The following is a 22,268-nucleotide window of genomic DNA, read 5'->3' as shown; positions in this document are numbered from 1 at the left end:
ATTATACTCAATTTGAGTGACTGAAGGCCACAATGCAAATGGAATCTGATGCCCAAACTACCCCCCCTCCCCAACACACACACACACACACACACACACACTCCAATATTAAATGAACTGGTCATTTAATACTGGAGAGGTGAAGGGGTTACAGTGGTTTTATATTTAGTTCAGGGTGGAGGAAGGAGTGTGTGTGTGTGTATGTGTGTGTGTGTTAATTTACTTGGCAGTGCAGTAAGACAGCATTCTATAAACTGATATCCTGGACTGACTCTTCCTTGAGAAGCAGGGAGAGTGAGGCAGGAGCTGCACCAGAGAGCTTCCAGGATAAGGCTTACCCACTGCAACCTTCTGTTCTCTTTCTCCTTTCCCTTTCCTTTCCTTCCTTTCTGCTTCAGGTCCTCCACGCTCCTCTGCCGCTATGATGCAGCAGCCGCAAGCCGCTCCGGTTGACCCCACAAAAATGGGTGTCGGCCGGTCTATCGCTGTGCTGACATCTGGGGGTGATGCCCAGGGTGAGTGACACTTTGGGGAAGTTGTGGGGAATGGAAGGGAAGGTTGATGATTGCACTAAGTGGAAATCTCTAAGTATTCAAGTGTTTACTGTCCCTCGCCCTAATGAGGATAGCTCACAGGGGGCACAGAGGTAGAGGAAATGGCCTCTGAGAAGTGCCTCATTGTTTGGGAGCTAAATATACAACAGTTGGGTGCTGCTTTGTCTGTGTTAAGCTAATTCTTATGGCTGTCATGGTTTACTTGTAAAAAAGTGAAACTCTACCCCTGCATACCACATTAACATGTGAGAATGGCAGCATACAGTATGTATCTGAAAACTTTGGAAATGGGCTGGGGTGGAGGGTGATTACAAAGGCATTATTTGTGTATGATATAATAAATAATAATAATGATGAGCAACAAACATACACAATTCACATTTAAATTTTTTATTAAAATAATAATAGAACACATGAAGATATGCCTACATACTTATGCAGGAATATATGTGCAAAATGTACTCATATGCATGAAGACCAAAATAAGTAAGTAAATAAAAAATTGCATTCATAATAAGAGCAAGTACGATACTGAAACATTAGTTCACTGCCACCGACTGTCACTGTCAATGTCTGCCTGTCTGCCTCTGCCTGCCTGTCTGTCTGGTTGTTTATTTGTCTGTCTCTCTGTCTCTTCCTCCCCCCCCCCCCCCCCCCCTCTCTCTCTCTGTATGTGTCTGTGTGTATTTTACCACTGACAGTCCCACTCAGTCTTTAAATAGTATCCGTAACTCACATGGCATTCTATTAATCTGTCACTAAAAAGTTAGTTTAACAGTTAAACACTCAATCCTACATAACTAGAAAGATTGATTGATTTTTGAAATTTGTGATATTCCATATTTGATTAATAAAATGTTTTTTGGTGCATTGGTCATTCATTGACTGATAAAGCTATTGATTAACCAGCTCACTTCCGATGACAAAGCAACAGCTTTTGAAAAACAAATATCGAAATTTCAAGATGAAATTGCATTTTACCTGTCCAGATCAGAACATATCCTTTTTTTCAAAATTAAACTTATTTTACATTTATGTTATCTTTTATTTTGTTTCTTAATGTTTTATCAAGAAGCCATAAGCTATGACTTACTGACATATGTTGACGGGTGACAGACTGCTGTAACCTCCTACTGTATTTATTAGACTGAATAGCCTGGATGCCTCAGAGCACTAAGTAGGACTAGTATGAAAATATCAAATCAATTTCACATTTATTCTAAAATCTCTTAAAAGTGTGTATATGAACCACTTTTATGATCTGTACATCCCTTCTTAATTAACCAAAATAAATGTCAAAATATATGTTGTAATAAATATTAACCATTTAATATGATTAAGAATTGTTTGATGGATTTTATAGTGGAACCTATACAATTAGCTACACCATGGCCTCTTGTATTCCTTTTTATATTTCTTATCACGTAAGAAACATCAAGTGGGTTAAATTAGGTCACAACAGATTTATGGCAGACTGTTACTGTGACCTTTGATTAAGTGATGCAGTTTACCTTTGACCTTTTGCGGTGTTGGTTTCCTGATTAACCTCCTGAACATGTCACATAAGCTGCTATGATCTGATATATCAGGAAGGGACTTTTATATTTAGTTTTACTCCTCTGCTTTTTTGTTTGGGTTTACTGAAATATTGAACCTATGACCTTTTGCTTGGTTTCTCTCTCTCTCCCTCTCTCTCTCCCTCTCTCTCTCTCTCTCTCTCCCACACACACACACACACACACACACACATAAACACACAGACACACACACTAACCATCTCTCTCACTTGTTTTCTCTCTCTCTCTCTCTCTCTCTCTCACACACACACACACACACTCTCTCTCTCTCATTATTTCTCTCTCTCTCTCTCTCTCTCTTTCTCCAAACTTTGCTAAAGAACACTATATTAATTAATGAAATGTCACTAAGAGTCAGTTAAACCATCATACCTTGTCAAAATATCACATCCAACAAAGCAAAGAGACAGCCATACCTTGCAGAGCAACAGTTTGTACACTGAACAGGTAGAGATGTTTTCAAAGTCTTCCTCTCCCTGTAGTTTGGGGCTAATTTTACAGGCATGACCTTTACATCATATGGTAACGTCAGCAGGGAGGACTGCACTGTTCCACAGTTTTGCTCTGTTGAAATGAGAGATGCAGAGGACAGATTTACAGTAACCCAATCCAGACTCCTTGCCCTTTCAACAGCCCACATGTTGAAGAGTCCAATCTCCCTGTTCCCAGACAGACCAGTGGGCAATAGGATTAAAACTAATACATATATATATATATATATATATATATATATATATATATAATACACACACACTTGTATAGTGTATACAAGTATATATATACTTGTATAGTGTATACAAGTGTGCTGCTTCAACACTCTCACTGTTTTGAAGTAAGAAATGGAAACTGGCCTGTATATGCTAACGTTACAGTCTGTATTAATACTGTTTCATCTCAAAGCTGTATTTTTCATTACAGATGTAACAAACCCAGCATGGAAATCATTATCCATTGGATGAGAATGTCTTTTTTGTTCTGAATATGCCCTGTTTCTAAATATCTCTTGTCCAGTAACTTCCCCCACTCAAATACTGACTGTGACCTGAGCATTTGGTATTACCTGGTGTGTGTGGGACTGTCAGGTGTTCTTTTCCCTGTAAATACAAGGTGTAAGAAAATAAGACAGTGAAAGCCCGAGGGTCACTAAGCCCCAGTTGTGTCCTGATGTGCACTTTGTATGTTTCAGGTATGAACGCTGCAGTGAGGGCAACAGTCAGAGTTGGCCTCTACACCGGAGCCAAAGTCTACTTCGTTCATGAGGTCATTGCTTGTTAGCTAAAAAGGGCCTTTTCTCTGGTTTTTAACTTTCAGTCCATTCATTAAAATATCACAGCTAAAAGCAAAAGTTTTTTTTTATTATATAAAATAGTGAAATAGTGCTTCAAACTGAAAATGAGAAAGATGCTTATATCATCCATATATTAAAGCTCATTCCAGGGTATTTTCTTTAAGCAATGGGTTGGATGAACACGTTCATGGTATTGAGTATACTTAGAAAATGTGCTACTGCTGTACTGGAATCAAATTCACCTTGATGTGAACCTCATGTTCAGGGCCTGCTGTTTTTACACTTCCAAGACACGTTCAAAGAGGGGTCAATAAACTGGAAGAGGCAGTCGAGCTGACAAACAGTGAAGATTAATTGCTGGCATCTGTGAGCATCACCTCTGCCAGCCTAAGTGTGGTATTGTGTCAATGTCTGCAGGGCTACCAGGGCCTGGTGGATGGAGGAGACAATATTCGCCTAGCAACCTGGGAGAGCGTGTCCATGATGCTGCAGTTGGTGAGTTCATTTCTCATACTTTTTAGACCATAATTAGATCTCCAAGTGGTTGTTTACGTCCATGTGTTGGTCTTTTGACAGGGGTAGTCTGCTCTTATTTGTTTCAGCAGTCTCATAGGAATGTCAGTGCACAGGCACAGCCGAGAGGTCCACTGCATCCCACCCTCTCCCACACTTTTAGCAGCAGCAGTGAACTACACTGCAGTGGGGACCAGATAAGTGCAGCCCTGAAATACAGGTGCTACACACTAACTGACAATGATAGGCTCCCACAGGCTCAAAACTGGCCCTGTCACCCATCAGCAATGAACGGGAGCCCACGGAGGCAGAACAAATCAAATTGGCTTCGTTCCACCAGTGATGGGGGTGGGTATGTCTGCTAGGGCTTCCTCGTCTCACCACTCTCAGGCACGCTGAGATTCTTCACAAACCTACAAATTGTGAAGATGTCAGGGAGGTTGTGCCTATTCATGTAATGGTGCCCAGTTCACTGTGGTGCACCATGTGACTTGTATAGTGCTGTACAATTGGCTATGTATGATTGCATCAGTGAATTTCCATTATCTCACTTCAGTGCTCTTGCACAACTGCAGTGATTGTCGTGGTGCGATGAGCCTGATGTACAATTTATAATTCCAAACAGGGCTCCATGAAGGGGAAAATGTTGTAGGGTCAAGAGAAATGTTAATTTGAAAAAAATCTGTTCATAAGTACAATACTTCTTAAAAAGACACTGATTGTATATTATTTGAAGGCATGTGTTGGACATAGGTTGTTAGATAACAGAAAGCTCAGACTGTTTCACTTCTTGTGAGTCATGATGTAGTATTCAAACCTGGCACATTCAAACATGAGGGAGGATCCTGGGAGGAGAGACGGTTGGGTAGGACAGGAGCCAAATGAAAATGTCAGGGTTTAATATCAGGGAAGATATCAAGCTTGATTTTTATATTTCTTTCTCTTTTGTTCTCTCTTTCTCTCTCTTACAGTATCTATGCCAAAATGTTAACAAAATATTTTAAGGTGATAATCAGACATAACATAAAATGGAATAATGACCATCAACATCCAAAAATGTAAATTAAATTTTTAAGGGTGCTTCAGTGATCCTTCTCTCACAGGCAGCTTCCAAGGGTTAAGTGCAGGTTTTCTATATTGTATGTAGAAATGAATGTAGAAAAAAGAGAGATAGGTCAATTGGTTCAGACAAAGTTTTTCCCTCTTGTGTCATATTTCTCATGTTATACAAAAGTACAGCTCTGTCTAGATCTCCTGAAGCTGACACTGGGAGCAAAGCCTTTCCTCTCTGGGCTGCCAAGTCTGCCTGTGAAAGTTGGTCTCAGTGGCCAGACTGCGCTCATTGAGTCTGTACCTTGTCAAGGTATTTCTCAGTTTTCAAACAATTACCATTGTCAGGTGTTCTGCCATGGTAGACTTTATCTTTAGGGTGCATTTACACTAAAGTCTATGCCTTTGTGCTTGTATCCCAATAAGTCATGTAGATTTGTTTTGTTGTGTTACAGTTTAATTACCTGTAATTTGAACTTTTATGGATCTTTCCTGTGGTTGTATGCAGAGAGTGGAGTTTGTGCACTGAGCAGCCGGATCAGCTGGCTGGAGGGAGGCTTTTCTGGGTTCAGCTATTGGTACTGCAAGGCTTTATGTTGGAGTGAGTTTGGATCACCATGTTTCAAATGAATACATACATTTCTGTATATTAATACAGAAACACCTAATTCATCTCCATTTGCATTGAGTGTTTCTATGTGATTTCAAATGTTTTTGCAGACTTCTACATCCATATTTGCAACAGGATGTTTGAATTTTGTATGATTCTGGCATGTGATGGTACCCCACACCTCACCACCAGAAAACACAATTGGCTGAATGACACATTTTAATTGGTTTATTTGACACATTTTAATTGGTGTATTTACTGCTAGGCCAACTTGCCGTGAAGCACTGATAAACAGACCTAGTTATGTGTAGCTATTATAATGCTGTAGGGTAATGTTTCCCAGGGTAAACAAGTATGTATTTAGCTGAAATTTGACTTTATTCTGAAATATTATGACTCTGGTCTTATTCATACTTACTAGGGCCCAGGTCTGGGAGTACTGCTTTAACAAAGCCAGGCTCTGCTGAAGCTATTCTTATGTGGTTACCACGTCATCTGCATAGAGAAGAAAGAGTGTGAGCAGACTCCAGGGGCAGCATCTCTCTTTTTCTCACACATACACACACAATACACAGACTCATTTGCTCATTCATTAAAATTACAATTCAAGATTCAAATTTTGCTTTATTGACATGACTTGTACCACATTGCCAAAACAGGGTTGCAGATACTACATGATGCAATAAACTCAAAAGCAGCTGTGTCACCTGCCAACAATGACCAGGTGTCATCAGTTAGGATAGGCCAGCCACTTGCATTGCAACACTTGTGTGCCTGCAAGGTACTCAGATTGTGTCAGGTGGTTGCACTTAACCTCTGTTAGGTGCCTGCTTTCTGGTGCACTGTGGACTGTGAAATGTAGTCACATTGGCTTGTGTGTTTGCCCGGCACATATGAAAGGGGGTTTCTAATGTGCAAATTCTGGTGACTAATCTGTCCAACATTTAAGTCATACCTAGCATAATGACTGTATAGCCACTCTGGGAGTCTGGGACTTAATCAATCACATTGTATTTGTTATAGTTTATTTTTCAATGGAAATTGCCACAAATCTAAGAACATTGTTCATAGCACATGTTCCACGCAAAATAAAAGTAAAATAAACCTAGGGCCAGTTGGGAACAAAAAAAAAACAACATGACATTCCTGCCCTACCTATTACTGGATGCAGGACGGGGGGCGGGCAGGGATATCATGGGTCTTACAATTGAGTAATAATACAGGCACTTTGAGGCAGGTACTCTGCAGGGGGCAACATGACAGAAACACTTGTTGCTTGGATAGCAGGAGAAACAGATGGGGGGGGGGGGGCAAAGAGTGAGAGAAAGAAGGAGAAGGGGGGACATAATGGTTAGAGTAGGATGACCAGGCAATTTGGCTGTAATGTGTAATGGAGCAGTGCAACACTGTGTAGCCTCAGCAGAATATAAAGGAGGTGAGCAGTTAAGTTGGGAACCATGGCCACAAAAGAGATCCAAAACTGTCCTGCTCCATTCAGAACAGGAACCAGCCAAATAGTCAAATAGCGCAGTCCCACTCAAGTGGCTGCAGGGACAGTTCTTAGCACCACAAATATAATCTATAATTTATAGTCTATAATCACAAGTCACATTCTTCCTCTGCACCCACTTTCACTATAAAACCTATTATAAAGATTCATATTCAATCTAGACTTAAAGAATAGAGATTGCGCGTGACTCCCATCTTCCATGATATAGGAGCTCTGTGTGAAAATGGTCTATCACCAGGCACAAAACCCCTTAAAACCTTTTAAGTTAGAAGAAGTAGCTTGAAATCAATCTCATATTTTACCAGTAATCACTAAATCAGTGCTAGAACTGGAGGAATACATAGTTTTTACATTTTTTGTTCTCACCAAGATTGTAGCAACAAAATTTGTTTTCAGATTTTCATGTTTTTTTGTATGATTTTACCCCTTTTTTGCAACCCTTTTTTATAATTGTCCACTACATACAGGGCTCATCTCACTGCAATATTGTTTCTTGCACTACAAATCACAGTGGAATAGGCACATATTAGAGACTAGAAGCTACTCTGATAATGTCAGCCAAGCAATTCACATGTGCCTGATTAATCACAGGGTGCCATATGACAGTGAGACAAGGAAGCCCATGCTGACCTACCCACCCCTGTCCCCAGCAAATGACACAACCTGTTTCAGATATGGCCTGTCATCATTGATAAAAATGACGTGGCCTGTTTCAAACCAGGGCTGTAGTGTTCAGCTGCAAAGTGATGACTGAGCTACTTGAGACTCCAGTATGTGTTTCTTGCACTTTTCAATCATTGAATTAGGATATTTCAATGTTTTAAATGGTTTGGATCTGGGGTCACAAGTTCAAGTTTCATTTGGACCACCTGGAGATCTGGTTGCTTCCATGGCATTGCATTTATAGGAGCTGAAAATGCTGCCAGAACATGGCTGCTCTCTTTGAATTTGCATGTAAAGAGCAGTGGTAGGAATAGTAGTTGTAAGAGCAATGGGAGAAGTAGTGGTAAGTAGTAACTCATGATGACTCGCATAAGCCCCCATGGCCTGCTTACTTAAATAGATGGCACAGCCTGACAGCAAGGACCTCCTCTGCAAGATCTTCACTGCAGAATCCACCATGTAAGATGTGTGCATGTGTTGTGTCTGTTCTAGTTCTCTCTGCTTCCCTCTATAGCTGTGTCTTATCCTGGTATCTCTCCCAGTGGCTTTTTTCTGTTTCTTGATCCCGTGAGCTGAAGCACTGCAACATTGTCTCTTCAATCATGAAAGTCAAACACCAATCTGAATGTTGAGTTCACTCTTTCTCTCTGTCTCCTTTAGGGGGGAACCGTCATTGGCAGTGCCCGCTGCCAGGACTTCCGCACAAAGGAGGGGCGTAACAAGGCAGCCTTAAACCTGGTCAAGCTTGGCATCACTAACCTTTGCGTGATTGGAGGTGATGGCAGTTTGACTGGAGCCAATGAGTTCCGCTCAGAGTGGAGCGAGCAGTTGGCTGCCCTGGTCAAAGCTGGTGAGTCTGCTGGACTCACCTGCAGTCCTATGAAGCTTCAGCCTGCACATCTGTGGCTCCCAGGAGTGCATACTGTTCAAGTTACCACTACCTTTCCTGTCAAGTGTATCTCAACTCTCAGTCCGGGATAGGCTAACACACTTCCTGGCCAGTATAAACCAATACCCCTGCACTATTGGTAGTAAGAAATGACACAGTCTTTTCACGAGTGTTTTCCCTTTTTGGGTGGCTGCAAAGCTTTGCAACAGCCCAGCATTAAAAATGTGTTATAACAAGCAAATTTTTATAAGTTGATTAATGATTGGTTGATACTCTCCGGATAACAGGTCAGCTCTGACCACTACTCTCTCCCCTGTGCCCAGGTAAGATCACCGCAGAAGAAGTGAAGCGTTCCTCTCACCTGAACATAGTGGGCATGGTGGGATCCATCGACAACGACTTCTGTGGCACCGATATGACCATCGGTACAGACTCCGCCCTACACCGTATTATGGAGGTGGTGGACGCCATCACCACTACAGCACAGAGGTATCCACAACTCATCCAACATCCAGGTGCACAAAACATGCTCAAATCCAGCATCAGATCAAACAAGGTCAATAACAAGGTGCCCATTTTGTTAGTGAATGATTCAGTATCTTGTCTGCCCTCTGTTTGTCTGCTAGCAATGCTAGTACCCCATGTAGCTCGGGCATCATCACATTGTTTATTTTTGGGTATTTGTATTCCCTGCATGTATGTGTGCTGTAGGTCCTTATGACATGCACATCAATCCAGAGCATCCCAGAGGTGCTCTATTTGGTTCATGTTAAGTGAACAGGGTGACCAGTCCATGCCAGGAAAGAATGGCTGAGGCATATGACATGGTCATGTGCTGTCAAGCATAAAGGTGAGAATGGTACTTTGTGCAGCCTAAGATGTGGGGTTTGAGGTTAGTCTAGGTAACACGGCACAGTTCAAGGAGCCATCAATAAGTGCTAGCTCTGATCACTCTCCACAAAGTGGCCCATGTTCTTGCAATCACACCACCTTCAATGAACTGGTGTGATGGCAAGATTATAAGCCACTTCATGGATGGAGATCAGAGCTAGCATGTGCATGAGTGTATGTCTGTGCCTGTATTTGTCAGAGTGCTTGACTGCAGTGTGTGTGTGTGTGTGTGTGTGTGTGTGTGTGTGTGTGTGTGTGTGTTAGAGCCCAACCAATATAAGACCAATACCGATTTCAATATTTGAGGATTTAAAAATCTGATAATGATATATCGCGCGATATTCTTTTTTTTTCCAGAAACATAACATAAACAAAGATTCCCCGAACATTTGCTATGTGTAGTTATGAGAGTCCTCTCCAAGATAACATGACATAATGCAGTTTAAAAATAAACTTGTTTTATTGTCATAAATAGTACTTTGAACGAAAGGACAACAAAATATCTATATTAAAGTTTTCATAAATAAGAGTCAAATGTATAAAAATACAAAAAAAGTTTTAAAAAAAATATGCCATCTTAAACTATGCAATAAACTGATAGAATGACCTAGAGGCTGCTGTTGAATGCATCTGATACTACATGAATGCAACGAGGACTTGCGACTTTGGGATTTATTTACGTGTCCCCTCTGCTTTAACCCTTTCGCACGTAACTTATTTTTTATGCTACGTAGCGCATGGTTCGCATGTTTTCATTAGCGTTGTTAAGCTTCTCATAGTTTTCAGTTAGCATTTGCTATATTTTTAACGTTAAATCGCTGCTTCCTCAGAGCTAAAATTAGCTAGAATTTCTCCAATCTAGTGTTCTAATCGCAACCAGTTTTAGCATACGCGCTAAACAGCTAATGATACCGGTGTGACCGTACGCGCAAAAGGGTTAATTTCCAATGCACCGACTGTAACTACAGACATGCGAGTCGCAGATATATTTACCATGGCTTCATTTAGATAGAATAAGTTAAACGCTATAGTTTAAGCGCTCATTAATGTTATCGGTCTTCCACTGATAAACATGGCATTAGCTAGTTTTGTGGGTCACCTAATTTAGCAATGGACAGCGTATAAGCTGCTGTAAGCGATGTTGCCAGAGAATTTTTATAATGACGAGGGAGAAATGATAGGACCATTGTTTGTTTACTCGCTAGAACTGCCGCACTGTTTCATAAATACACCTACAATCAAGTTTGTCAACAGCTTAGCCTACACCACTCAGCTACCATAACGTTAAACATAATTTTGATGTTTGACTGATGGTACCGGCTTTCACATTACTGCAGCAAAACCAGGCATGGCTGACATGAACGTTGTCAGGCTTATTTAGGCTAAGAGGAGAAGTGATAGGGGATATTTATTATTATTTAAGTAATGTATTTCACGTGACAATTATCAATTTACCATGAACACAGATGACTGAACACTCCGTCGCGGGCTACTCTGCTTGGGTCAGCTGATTGTTGTAATTTGTGGCGTTCCAAACACGTGTGTTGCCAAAAGTGGAATTACAGTGTGCCCTCTAGTGGACAAACCACGCAACGACAACACTCATAACATGGTTGAAGGATCCATCTTCTGTCTCTCCGTTTCTTTTTTGTCATTTATCGGCCGTTATAAACGCTGATACCGATGTCTGCATTTAACTCATATCGGCCGATAATATCAGCACGCCGATTTATCGGTCAGGCTCTAGTGTGTGTGTGTGTGTGTGTGTGTGTGTTAATTTACTTGGCAGTGCAGTAAGACAGCATTCTAGAAACTGACATGCTGGACAGATTCTTCCTTGAGAAAAGACTGAGGCAGGAGCTGCACAAGAGTGTAACAGGATCAGGCTCTCTGATGTATCAGGACCTCTGTGTATGTGTGGGTGTGTTTGTGTTTTGTAAAGAAAATCTCACAGTCTGACCCCTCTGTTTGCAGTCACCAGAGGACCTTCATCCTGGAGGTGATGGGCCGACACTGTGGGTGAGTAACAATCTGTCGCAGCAAAGCAGAAACATGGAAAGCAAGTGGCCCTGAAGTGAGAGTGTGTCAAAGTGACATTTTGGTAGTTCTTTATCATGGATTGATTCCTTGCGTATTATGGTGTGGTTTTGTGTGGCCTGTGTAGATATGAGAAGTTGTATGGAGTGGCAAGATACGTTTTGTCAAAAGAATAATAAAAGCTTCTGGCAAAGTGTGACTCTGTGTGTGTGTGTTGGAGGGCATAGTCCTAAGAAGCATGGCTTAAAGTTGAATGGTTGCTGGTTTTATTCCATGCTGGGGTACTGCTGTTGTATCCTTGGCCAAGGTACCTAACCCAGAATTGCTGGGGTTTGATGTCTAGCTATATAAATGGTTAACACATAAAACTGTAACCTGTGAACGTCTGCTAAATGACTGAAATACAATGTGTTTGTGAACGCCAGTAAGAGTGTGAGTGTTGCAGGTACCTGGCCCTGGTGACAGCTCTGGCCTCAGGAGCTGACTGGGTGTTCATCCCAGAGATGCCTCCTGATGACGGATGGGAGGATCACCTGTGCAGGAGACTGAAGGAGGTACCTCTATTCCCCTTTCCATGCAGTCCACACAGAGTTTCCCCCCAAACTGGCAACCCCTCACACTGATAATGTTCCTTCTCTCCACTCTCTTAGACCAGGGGCAGGGGATCTCGTCTGAATGTCATCATCGTGGCTGAGGGGGCCTTGGACAGGCATGGAAAGCCCATCACCTGTGACCAGATTAAGAATGTAACTCCCAACTTTTTTATCACATGCTCACCCAATGCACATTTTATTAATTTATCATCAATAAATTTATTATTATTATTTATTACAATCATCAATAAATGATAATATTGATTAAGCAATAATTGAATCATTCAGTCCATAATAACTGATTGTTTTAAGGACCTTTCCTCCACATTTACTGGTGAATTAATCATTTTCATCCAGTGTTTTTTTTTTTTTTTTGTTTTATGTGACACTTTTTTGTCGTTTAATGGTTTCCATTTTGCATCTCTCATGCATAAAAAAGCCCAAGGGTGTACATGTCTGTTCCTCTAAGGATAAGGATAAGGATGTTTTATTGTCATTCCAGGACATGTTGTACATGACAGGGACTGAATTGAGGTACTCAGGTCCCAGCTCGGTAATAACAATAATAGTAATAAAATCAGGAAGAAGCAATAATAAAATCAAAGAAGAAGCACACAATAACTCACCATTAAAGATAATAATGGTAACAGAGTGTGAGGAAAAGAATAAGACTTTAAAAAATCTAAAAGATACACAGACAGTGGTAGTCATAGCAGCAAAATTGTTCAATGAGAAGCAGCATTTGTTCAGTGAAATTTCAGTCTTAAAGTGCAAAATTTATCAGTCTCAAATTGCAGCAATGCCCTGGTATGGAGTAATAATGTCATGATGTGGAGTAATGGTAATAATAATAATAATAATAATAATAATAATAATAATAATAGCAGCAATTGTTCAGTGAGATACAGAATTTGTCAGTCTCACGGCGTCCGGGAAGAAGATATTCCTCAGCCTGGTGGTTCTGGCCTTGATGCTGCGTAGCCTTCTGCCTGAAGGGAGGGGGGCAAAGTCCGTTAGCAGGATGGGTAGAGTCCCTCATGATGCAGGAGGCCTTTTTCCTGCACCTGCTGCTGTAAATGTCACTGATGGTGGGTAGGCTGCTGCCAATGATCCTCTGTGCAGTCTTTACCACCCGCTGCAGTGCCTGTCTGTCTGCAGCAGAGCAGTTGCCATACCACACGGTGATGTAGGAAGTGAGGATGCTCTCCACCACACACCTGTAGAAGGAGAATTTACACCATAACCGGGAGCCGGAGAAGCCGCTGCACTGCTGCGTGCCGCCATCTTGCTAACAACTGCCCTTTAGTGGCGTGATGAAAACATAGGTGTTAAAAGTGGGATATATTAATTTAAGCAACTACTGACCACAGAAAGGCTTGAAGTAAGTTATTAGTACTGAAGACAATCTCTCCTCTGTTTTGTATCTGTAGCTAGTGTCAAAGAGGCTCGGCTATGACACTCGAGCCACTGTCCTTGGGCATGTGCAGAGAGGTGGCACCCCCTCAGCCTTCGACAGAATCCTGGTACTGTGCTACTCACTTTATGGTTCATGTGTCTGGTCATCTTGCTAAAGCATTTAGCTGTTACTCTCTCAGCTGTGAATGTAAAGCACATGCAGGGCGGTGATAGGAATGAGTAATATGGGCATTTTGCTGCATTATCCATCATCAGCTTTGTAACATTTGGCAGGATATTTTTTCTCTCTCAGGGCAGCAGGATGGGTGTGGAGGCTGTCATGGCTCTGTTGGAGGCCACCCCAGAGACACCAGCTTGTGTGGTCAGTCTGTCCGGAAATATGGCAGTCAGGTTGCCTCTGATGGAGTGTGTGCAAGTGGTGAGATCACCAGACCTTTCTTCTTCTTTTCATTTTCTGAATCATTTCACTCACGAGACTCACCACAAACCCTTTGGAGAAAAGGGTTTTGCCACCAACACACAACACATTCCCTTTGTCTTTCTGCCTTGTTTTATACGGAGACAATACACAATAATGCACATCGAAGTTGGGCCTGACTGGAAAAAAAAGGTTTATAGGCCATCATGGCTTTAAGGATGCATGTTTATGCTGAATTAATCCGTTGTGTTTTCTTTCAATATGGTCAGTTTCAGACTAGTGCAAAAAATGCATTAAATTGGCTGACTCATGCTGAACAAGTGGAATGTAATGGCTCCTCCTTTCCCCATGTCTCTGTCAGACTAAAGATGTCACTAAAGCCATGGCTGAGGGGAGATTTGATGATGCCATCAAACTCAGGGGAAGGTAGGTCAACCATTTCAGCATCTTCATTCTCCAGTGTCTTCATGTCACTGAGCTCTTTGTTATCTTGACCCTTTAACACTAAGTAGTCCCCTGCATTTTAATGAGAAATCAAAGGGGGAAACTAACAATTTTTCCCTGCAGGACTGATCATTTGAAATTTTTGTGATTATAGACTTTGTACCTTGATATACAATTTTCTATGGTACCACTGAAAGAAGTGAATTGAAATTGAGTAAGGACGGGTAGAAAATCAGCAATTTGTACATTTTTATCTTAAAAGAACAATTGATAATCTGTAATCATAACATGATTGGATATGTAATGCTAGTTATATGATTGAGAACCATATAATCAAATGATTTTATTTATTTAATCTCATTATTTATTCTGCGCATATGATTTTAGTCAAAAAACTTTAATGGGATTACTCACTCCTACTGTTGAAAGTATTCTGTTGACAGCATTGCCACAGAGCTTGGTGTTAAACATATTTATAGAAATGCAACACTATTGAGACTAACAGCCTGGGTTGAAAACCACCTCTGTCAGCTACAATGAGTGGGAGTCCACAGCAGGGAAAAAATAGGCCTCATTACACCAGGGATAAGGATGTGTAGGTTAGCCAGGGTTTTCTCGTCTCAACATTTTCAGGCACACTGTGATTCATCACATTGCTCAGGTGACATCAGTGGAGTTACACCTATCCTCCAGTGAGCACCTACCTCACTGTAGTGTGCTATATAACTTGCATTGCAAAAAATAGCCATTGGCTGCATGTAAGCAGTTTGGTTCAAGAATCAAGATTCAGGATTCAACAACTTTATTTTGCATTAGCCTTGCTTCAGTGCTTCTGCGTGAGTGCAGAGGTTGTCACAGGAAGACATGGACAATGTACCATTGGCTATTCCAAAAAAGGGTTTAATCAAGAGGAAATAAGCCATAACATACAGCATGTGACCATGCTTTCTCACACAGGAGCTTTGAGAATAACTGGAACACCTACAAGCTTCTAGCTCATGTGCACCTCCCTGATGTCAAGGTGAGGAGCTTCATCTCCTATTTATTCTCCTGTAAATGTTCTTCTGCTGCATTTTGAGTGTCTGTTCTTCACACATATTGCACCAATCAATCAATTCAGGTTAAAAGCAGAGAAAGAAAGGCAGTTTGTAACATTAACACATTTAAGTGTGTATTTTTTTGTATCCAGCATTGGCTGAAATGCACGGAAAATGTAATGTTTTTCAAATTTTTCATTATACTGGATTGATCTGAAAGAGGCCTTTAGGTTGACTGATTTGTTGTGTGTACTTGTACAGGTGTGGATATTTTATGAACTCGAATGTGTGGAGTGACCCCCATATGCAGATCTGTAAACAGACCAACAGTAAACTGACAGGGCTAGCTAGGCTGAACAGCCTTTTGTCATTAAACTTGTTATGTTCCTATGACAGAGCAGTGACTCCCTCTCTCACTCCCCCTTTCCCAGAGTAACATCAATATCGCCATTTTAAACGTTGGGGCGCCCTGTTCTGGCATGAACGCCGCTGTGCGCTCAGCCGTGAGAATCGGCATCCTCCAGGGCCACCACATGCTGGCAGTGCACGATGGGTTCGAGGGACTGGCCTGTGGTCTGGTACGTGCCACTATCCTCTTACCATAGCATAGCCCTAAATCCATGTTGTCTGTCGACATGCAATACCAACAGCAGGCCTGCAAAACAAATTTATCTCAAATTTATCTCTCAATCTATCAGTTAAGTAAATTTATTGGCTACTGTGCCATCAACAAAGGAATCAGTCAATGTCACCAAAAAAGACGCTTCCTAGAATGTGTGACTATGCATGGTACTCTGGGGGATACAGAATTAAACTGCAATGCCAAATACTTTGTAAGAATGTAGTTGAGAAGGTGTGAATGAAAAAAAATCAGGTGTTTCAGAAATACCTGGTTAACGGAGTATTTAACCAGTGATGTGTAACCCCTCCCATCACCCCCCTCTGTCAAGGTTGAGCCCATTGACTGGGCCGGGGTAGGAGGCTGGACAGGGAAGGGCGGCTCCATATTGGGAACCAAGAGGTACAGCGCTCTGACTTGTGCTATATTACTCTTTAATCATTAACCGTATCAACAAAAACCTGTCAATAGATACTTTGATATGCTGGTTGTGTTCCTGTGGTTTGGGGGTGATAATACGGTGGAGAGTTACATAGGTCTGTCACTATTACACATCTCTCTGTATGAAGAACGCTGCCTGGAAACATGGTGGAGGACATCAGCCTGACCATCGCAAAATTCAACATCCACGCCCTGGTCATTATTGGAGGTTTTGAGGTGAGAGGACAGGGAGAGCCACTGAGCCTCATGGAGCCCCATTATTGAGGGCTCTATTATTGGTCTCTTTCATTGTAATTGCAAAGTGCATTCTTTGTGTTTGCATGTATTTACCCACGTTTTATAATGTAAAATGTCCTTGGGTTTGAGAAAAGCATTATATAAGTAAAACTATAAGTATTATTAGTAGTAGTAGTAGTATTGTTGTTATAGTTGTTTCGTTTCTTACCTCAGTACCTGTACTTTTTGTATTTTGTCTGTAATTATGTCAGCCTTATGTAAGAGACCACAAACAAGCACATTCTGTAAGTGTATGTTTATTTCCTGTAGAATTTCTCTCTCACACACAATTCCTCCCATGCACTCCTTCTCTCTGCCACTGTCTCACTAACTCAGGCATTTTCTGGTGGGCTGGAGCTAGTGAAAGCCAGGGAGAAGTATGAGGAGCTGTGTATCCCCCTAGTGGTTATTCCTGCCACTGTTTCCAACAATGTGCCTGGATCAGACTTCAGCATCGGAGCTGACACAGCTCTCAACACCATCACCACAGTCAGTACTGTAAAACTCTCAGTATCACACTCACACAGGCATACATGTACATGCACTCACGCATGAACGAACATACACACACACACACAAACAAATGCACACAGAAAACACTCAAGATCTTTGTCAGAACCACAATATACACTGAATCTCCTATACATATATAGACATGCACAAACATGCTGTAAATACTCTAAACATCTTGGTTAGAACCATACACATACAGATCCATAAACATACTCCCACCCTCAGCAAACAACTTCAGCTTCTCTTCAGCTTCTGTGTCATCCTTATACACACAAGGACACACACCACATTCCTCAAAACAGTGGTCAGCGCAGTTACACACGTGTTCCTCCTCTCGCTTACCCACAGTCCTTCCTTACAGTTCCTTTTATTTCCCCCAGACTTGCGACAGGATCAAGCAGTCGGCAGCTGGAACCAAGCGTCGCGTGTTCATCATTGAGACGATGGGCGGGTACTGCGGTTACCTGGCAACCATGGCGGGTCTTTCCTCAGGGGCTGATGCTGCCTACATCTTCGAGGACCCTTTCAACATCCATGACCTGGAGGTGAATGATGGTGGTGCTTGGGACAAAGACATTTTTACCTTACACACATAAACTGAAACCCTACAGTATGCACAAGTATATAGCATCCTATGATATGAAAATTAATATATATATCATATCATATACATATTATATACACTTTATCTGCAATATCTGATTGAGTACTGCAGATCATCACAGATTTATTTGCCCGGGGAGACACCATCACCTTTTCTTTTGTTGGGTTCAGACTACACGATTTCAGCCCGATTTTGACATGATTTTGTCGTAGCCGAGAAATTTCCAGAACAATGAATGGGTCTTGTAATGTGACATAGTCGACGAACAGCGATGTGGCGCCTGGGACGCCCCACGACACCCCGACGAAAAGTCTAGCATGTCAGAATTTTTTTAGAATCTCCTACGACGTGTTCTCAAGTTGACCAATAGGATGACAGAGTGCTCTCTGCAAACATGGAAATTACGAATAGTCTCAGTATATTATTGTTAAACGTCTGTAATATTATTGTAATTGTGGTTACACATAAAGTGTTACAGTAACTGTCAGTTGCATGGTGTTACAGCAATAACAGTAATCAGTATTATTATTATCATATTTCTTAAACTTTTACAACTACATTTATACTAGCTGTAGAAATTGTGTACTAGAGATGAGACGCATTCTGTATCTGTGATTTAGGAGCTGATAGCAAATTCTCCGGTGTAACGTTAATGCATGAACTCGGCAGCAACAACACACAACACTCTCCAGCAGTTAACGTCACCAGGACAACGATGTCAACGATAAGGAAATAAGCCACATTAAAACCACTCACATCTGGGGACAGGATCGCTGTGAATGATCTCCAGCTGCACTGTATATTCAATGTCACTAACAATTTATTGATCAATAGAAAATTTATTTCAAAATAGAATACGTTACACTTCATAACATATTATTGTATTCATAACACGAGGTATGGGCTGGGTCCAGATTGACTTGCCATTCGGTCCGGATGCGAATCGAGGTCCAGACTTTGAGAAGCATAGGGCTATGTGACGTTTGTATGTAAACTGAACGCATATGCTGTAACTTCAGGCGGTGGTCAATGAAAAGAACTACGGCTGTATTTACCATTTTCTTGATTTCAGTTATAGCGATTGTGAAACCACCTGATATTAAAACATATCTTTGTATCTTCATTTACCAGAGAGAGTATACAATTGCCAAAACCCAATCATTTTTCCTCCACAAGACCTTCTGTGTACAGCGAACGTTGGTTGGTCGGGGTCAAACTTTTAGTGTTGCCAGTCTCCCGACCAAGATGCGGCAAGATTTTATGGCACTATGACTACCTAGTCTGACATGGTGACCGTCATGAAAGACAAAAAATTGTGTAGTCTGAACCCGGCATTAAAGGAATTTCACAGTACATTTTTAAACAGTTTATTTAAAAGCAGCAGCATTCTACCAAAGATTTTAACTGCCAGCTGGTCACATCCAGTCCCCTGAGCTACTATTCCACATTATCCTCCATTTCACAACACCTGATGTGATATTGATTGATTGTCATTAACAGCTGAATGTGCAGCATCTGGTGGAGAAGATGAAGACAACAGTGAAAAGAGGCTTGATTCTCAGGTGTGTTCCCAGTTTTTACACACATCAGAAGGGGCTAAATGCTATGAACACACACCATTTAGACATTTGATCAGATGAGCTTTTGATAACAGCGTTGGACTCCAAGCGAAAAAGGATGTAGTCAATAAGATAATAAGGGACAAAAGCTTCAGATGAGATGTCCTGTTATTCCCATACTTGGCAGTGTACATAGTACAGCTATGTAATGTGGTTTAAAAATGTATTTGATAATAACATGTTATTGCAATGGATACTACTATTTATGAACTAAAACTATGTTCTGAATCCATTCAGAATTCTCAGCACCGAGCGCTAGTTCGCACTCTGATCATGATTATCCTCTTCCACTGTTTCTTTTTCCCATCTCTATGTCCACAGGAATGAGAAATCCAATCCTAACTACACCACCGACTTCATCTATAACCTATACTCTGAGGAAGGCAAGGGCATCTTTGACTGCCGCAAGAATGTGCTCGGACACATGCAGCAGGTATGGCTGGAAGGAGATTGAAAACTTTAGATGTATATCAACAGAAAATATTATGTGCTACCAAATAAATTTTGTTTAATGAAATTCCACACAGGTGGATGCGGAAACACTATGACACTGTAACACTGAGTCTTTCAGGTATATTTGTATACATATTTGGCTTTTTGATGTTTGGTATATTTGGCATGGCTGTCTCTTGAATAGTGTGAAGTAAAATTTCTAATAGGTGTTACATCCTTTATTCATGTCCATTACTACGTCTTGTTCAAGATATCTTGCATTGTATTTTCCGTGGATCCAGTGCTTCAACTGTTGAAATTACATTGGTGGCAAAGGGCTGTTACTATATTTCTGCCTAAGATGTACCCTCAAGGTGGAATAGCATCCAGGATAACTGTGTGAGTATTCCCAGCCTGTTGTGGTACTGATATGAATGAGGAGACTTCTCTTTGCCTCTCACCAGGGTGGAACCCCCACTCCTTTTGACAGGAATTTTGGTACCAAAATGGGAGCAAAGGCTATTCTGTGGCTCACAGAGAAAATGAAAGAGTGCTACAGACATGGTATGTGGGAAAAGGACACATCCATTAACCATACATAATAGACTCTACTTTACATCCCATAACCTCCAACAATGTACATAATGACTCTTAATGATATGACTTTCAGCACTATGTATTTATCCAATGATAGAGTAGCTCAATCTACTTTCTTGTCTTCAGCTATCATGATAGTATTGCTTAAGTTGTTTTTACTGTCTCTAGTTGTCATGAAAGTATTGTTGACATTTTCCCCCTCTGTCTCCAAGGTCGTATCTTTGCCAACACACCTGATTCAGCATGTGTGCTGGGTATGAAAAAGAGAGCACTGGTGTTTCAGTCTTTCGCTGAGCTTAAGGATCAGGTTGACTTTGAGTGAGTCTTCCCATACTTCCATATTTCTCTCTCCTGCCCTCTCTCAAGTTGGTTATAATACATAAATGCTTGTAATGGGAGCAGCCTTTGCATTGAAGGTGTCTAATTAAAAATCAATTGCATTGCATTATAATGAATTCCTTTTTAATAGAAAAACCCTTCACCATTACCATGCCCAACCTATGTCCACTGATTGTTTGCCAGGTTGTGTATACTGAAATGATGCCGAGTAATGAATAAGATGAATGCATGTAATTGGATAAGCTATGTTCTGGGAGGAGGCTTTTCACACTGCCACAGCACTAACCTCTCCTCCTTTCTCCTTTCCTTCCACAAGGCACCGCATCCCCAAGGCCCAGTGGTGGATGAGGCTGAGGCCAATCCTGAAGATCCTGGCCAAATACAAAGTCCATCTGGATACATCTGAGAAAGCTGCTATGGAGCATGTTATTAAGAAAAGGGCATAAACAGGAGATATGCTGGATATATGGGAGAGCATAAACTGAGCACTAGCACCACAAGTGTCTTTTCTGATGAGCTGCTAACATAATGTGATGGTTCCATCCTATCCCTTCCTTCTGATGTCAGATTTCAGCTTCACTATCTCAGCTCTTCACTCCACTAGTTGGCATCTGTTCTTTTACCCCATTTTTTGACTTCCTGCTCTCTTGACTTGTTCTCTCCTGCTTCTCAGTCTCATTCTCTTCACTGGTCTTTCCTTTCACTTATAATGATTTCCTCTGTGTGCAAAGTGCCCCAGTGATACTCCATGGGGATGTGATGTCTTTCCATTGTATAAACACATTAAAACAATGTCTTACAAACAGCAAATGACCTGGGAATTTTAATGTAAGTATGACTCAAAAAAGGAAATGATTATTTCATTTTGGCAAAGTTTAACATGCAAGACGATGATCTCTTTCGAGGAGGTGTGTGATTAGGACCATATCCATTTCGTGACTTAATCAACCACCCCTAACAAAGCTACAGCTACTTAATATGAAAGCTTAATTGCATATTTAAATTTAATATGCTGTGTTGGAACTGAACAGTAAATTCAAAAGGTAAGAACCTTTGACACGAAATCCCTCTTGCCTATCATAGTTTTACTTTCTCTTTTTATGTGGATGTGTGCTGCTTCATTTCAGTTTGTTGTTGAGTGTGACACCAAGGTGTCTGTACCCCTCAACCGCCTGCATGCGCTACCCTTTGCTGACTGTTACCTGTGGGAGGGACTGGATTTTTCTGAAGTTTGTGTGCATTTCTTTTATTAGTGCTGAGTGTCAGATGAGAATCATCACAACATCTCGCAAAGTCTTCCAACACAGGACTGTGATGGTCAGACTGACCAGCGATGTG

General features: G+C 41.2%; 1 protein-coding gene across 1 annotated transcript; it reads left to right on the top strand.

Moving 5' to 3' along the window:
• The first annotated feature begins 247 nt into the window (after positions 1-247).
• Positions 248-21,735, top strand: LOC118779193 (ATP-dependent 6-phosphofructokinase, muscle type-like). The gene is made up of 22 exons (XM_036531163.1): positions 248-515; positions 3,318-3,391; positions 3,837-3,914; positions 8,426-8,615; positions 8,978-9,143; positions 11,520-11,564; positions 12,028-12,136; positions 12,233-12,328; positions 13,606-13,698; positions 13,884-14,009; positions 14,371-14,435; positions 15,411-15,474; positions 15,922-16,068; positions 16,441-16,511; positions 16,679-16,766; positions 17,163-17,315; positions 17,720-17,884; positions 19,444-19,505; positions 19,884-19,995; positions 20,459-20,558; positions 20,804-20,909; positions 21,247-21,735. The coding sequence occupies exons 1-22, from the start codon at positions 422-424 to the stop codon at positions 21,374-21,376; spliced, it is 2,334 nt and encodes a 777-aa protein (XP_036387056.1). The 5' UTR covers positions 248-421; the 3' UTR covers positions 21,377-21,735.
• The last annotated feature ends 533 nt before the right edge of the window (positions 21,736-22,268 follow it).

Source organism: Megalops cyprinoides, chromosome 6 (assembly GCF_013368585.1).
Source record: "Megalops cyprinoides isolate fMegCyp1 chromosome 6, fMegCyp1.pri, whole genome shotgun sequence".
NCBI classification, from domain to species: domain Eukaryota; kingdom Metazoa; phylum Chordata; class Actinopteri; order Elopiformes; family Megalopidae; genus Megalops; species Megalops cyprinoides.
Note: the sequence above shows the minus strand (reverse complement) of the source record. Positions and strands in the feature narration are given on the sequence as shown.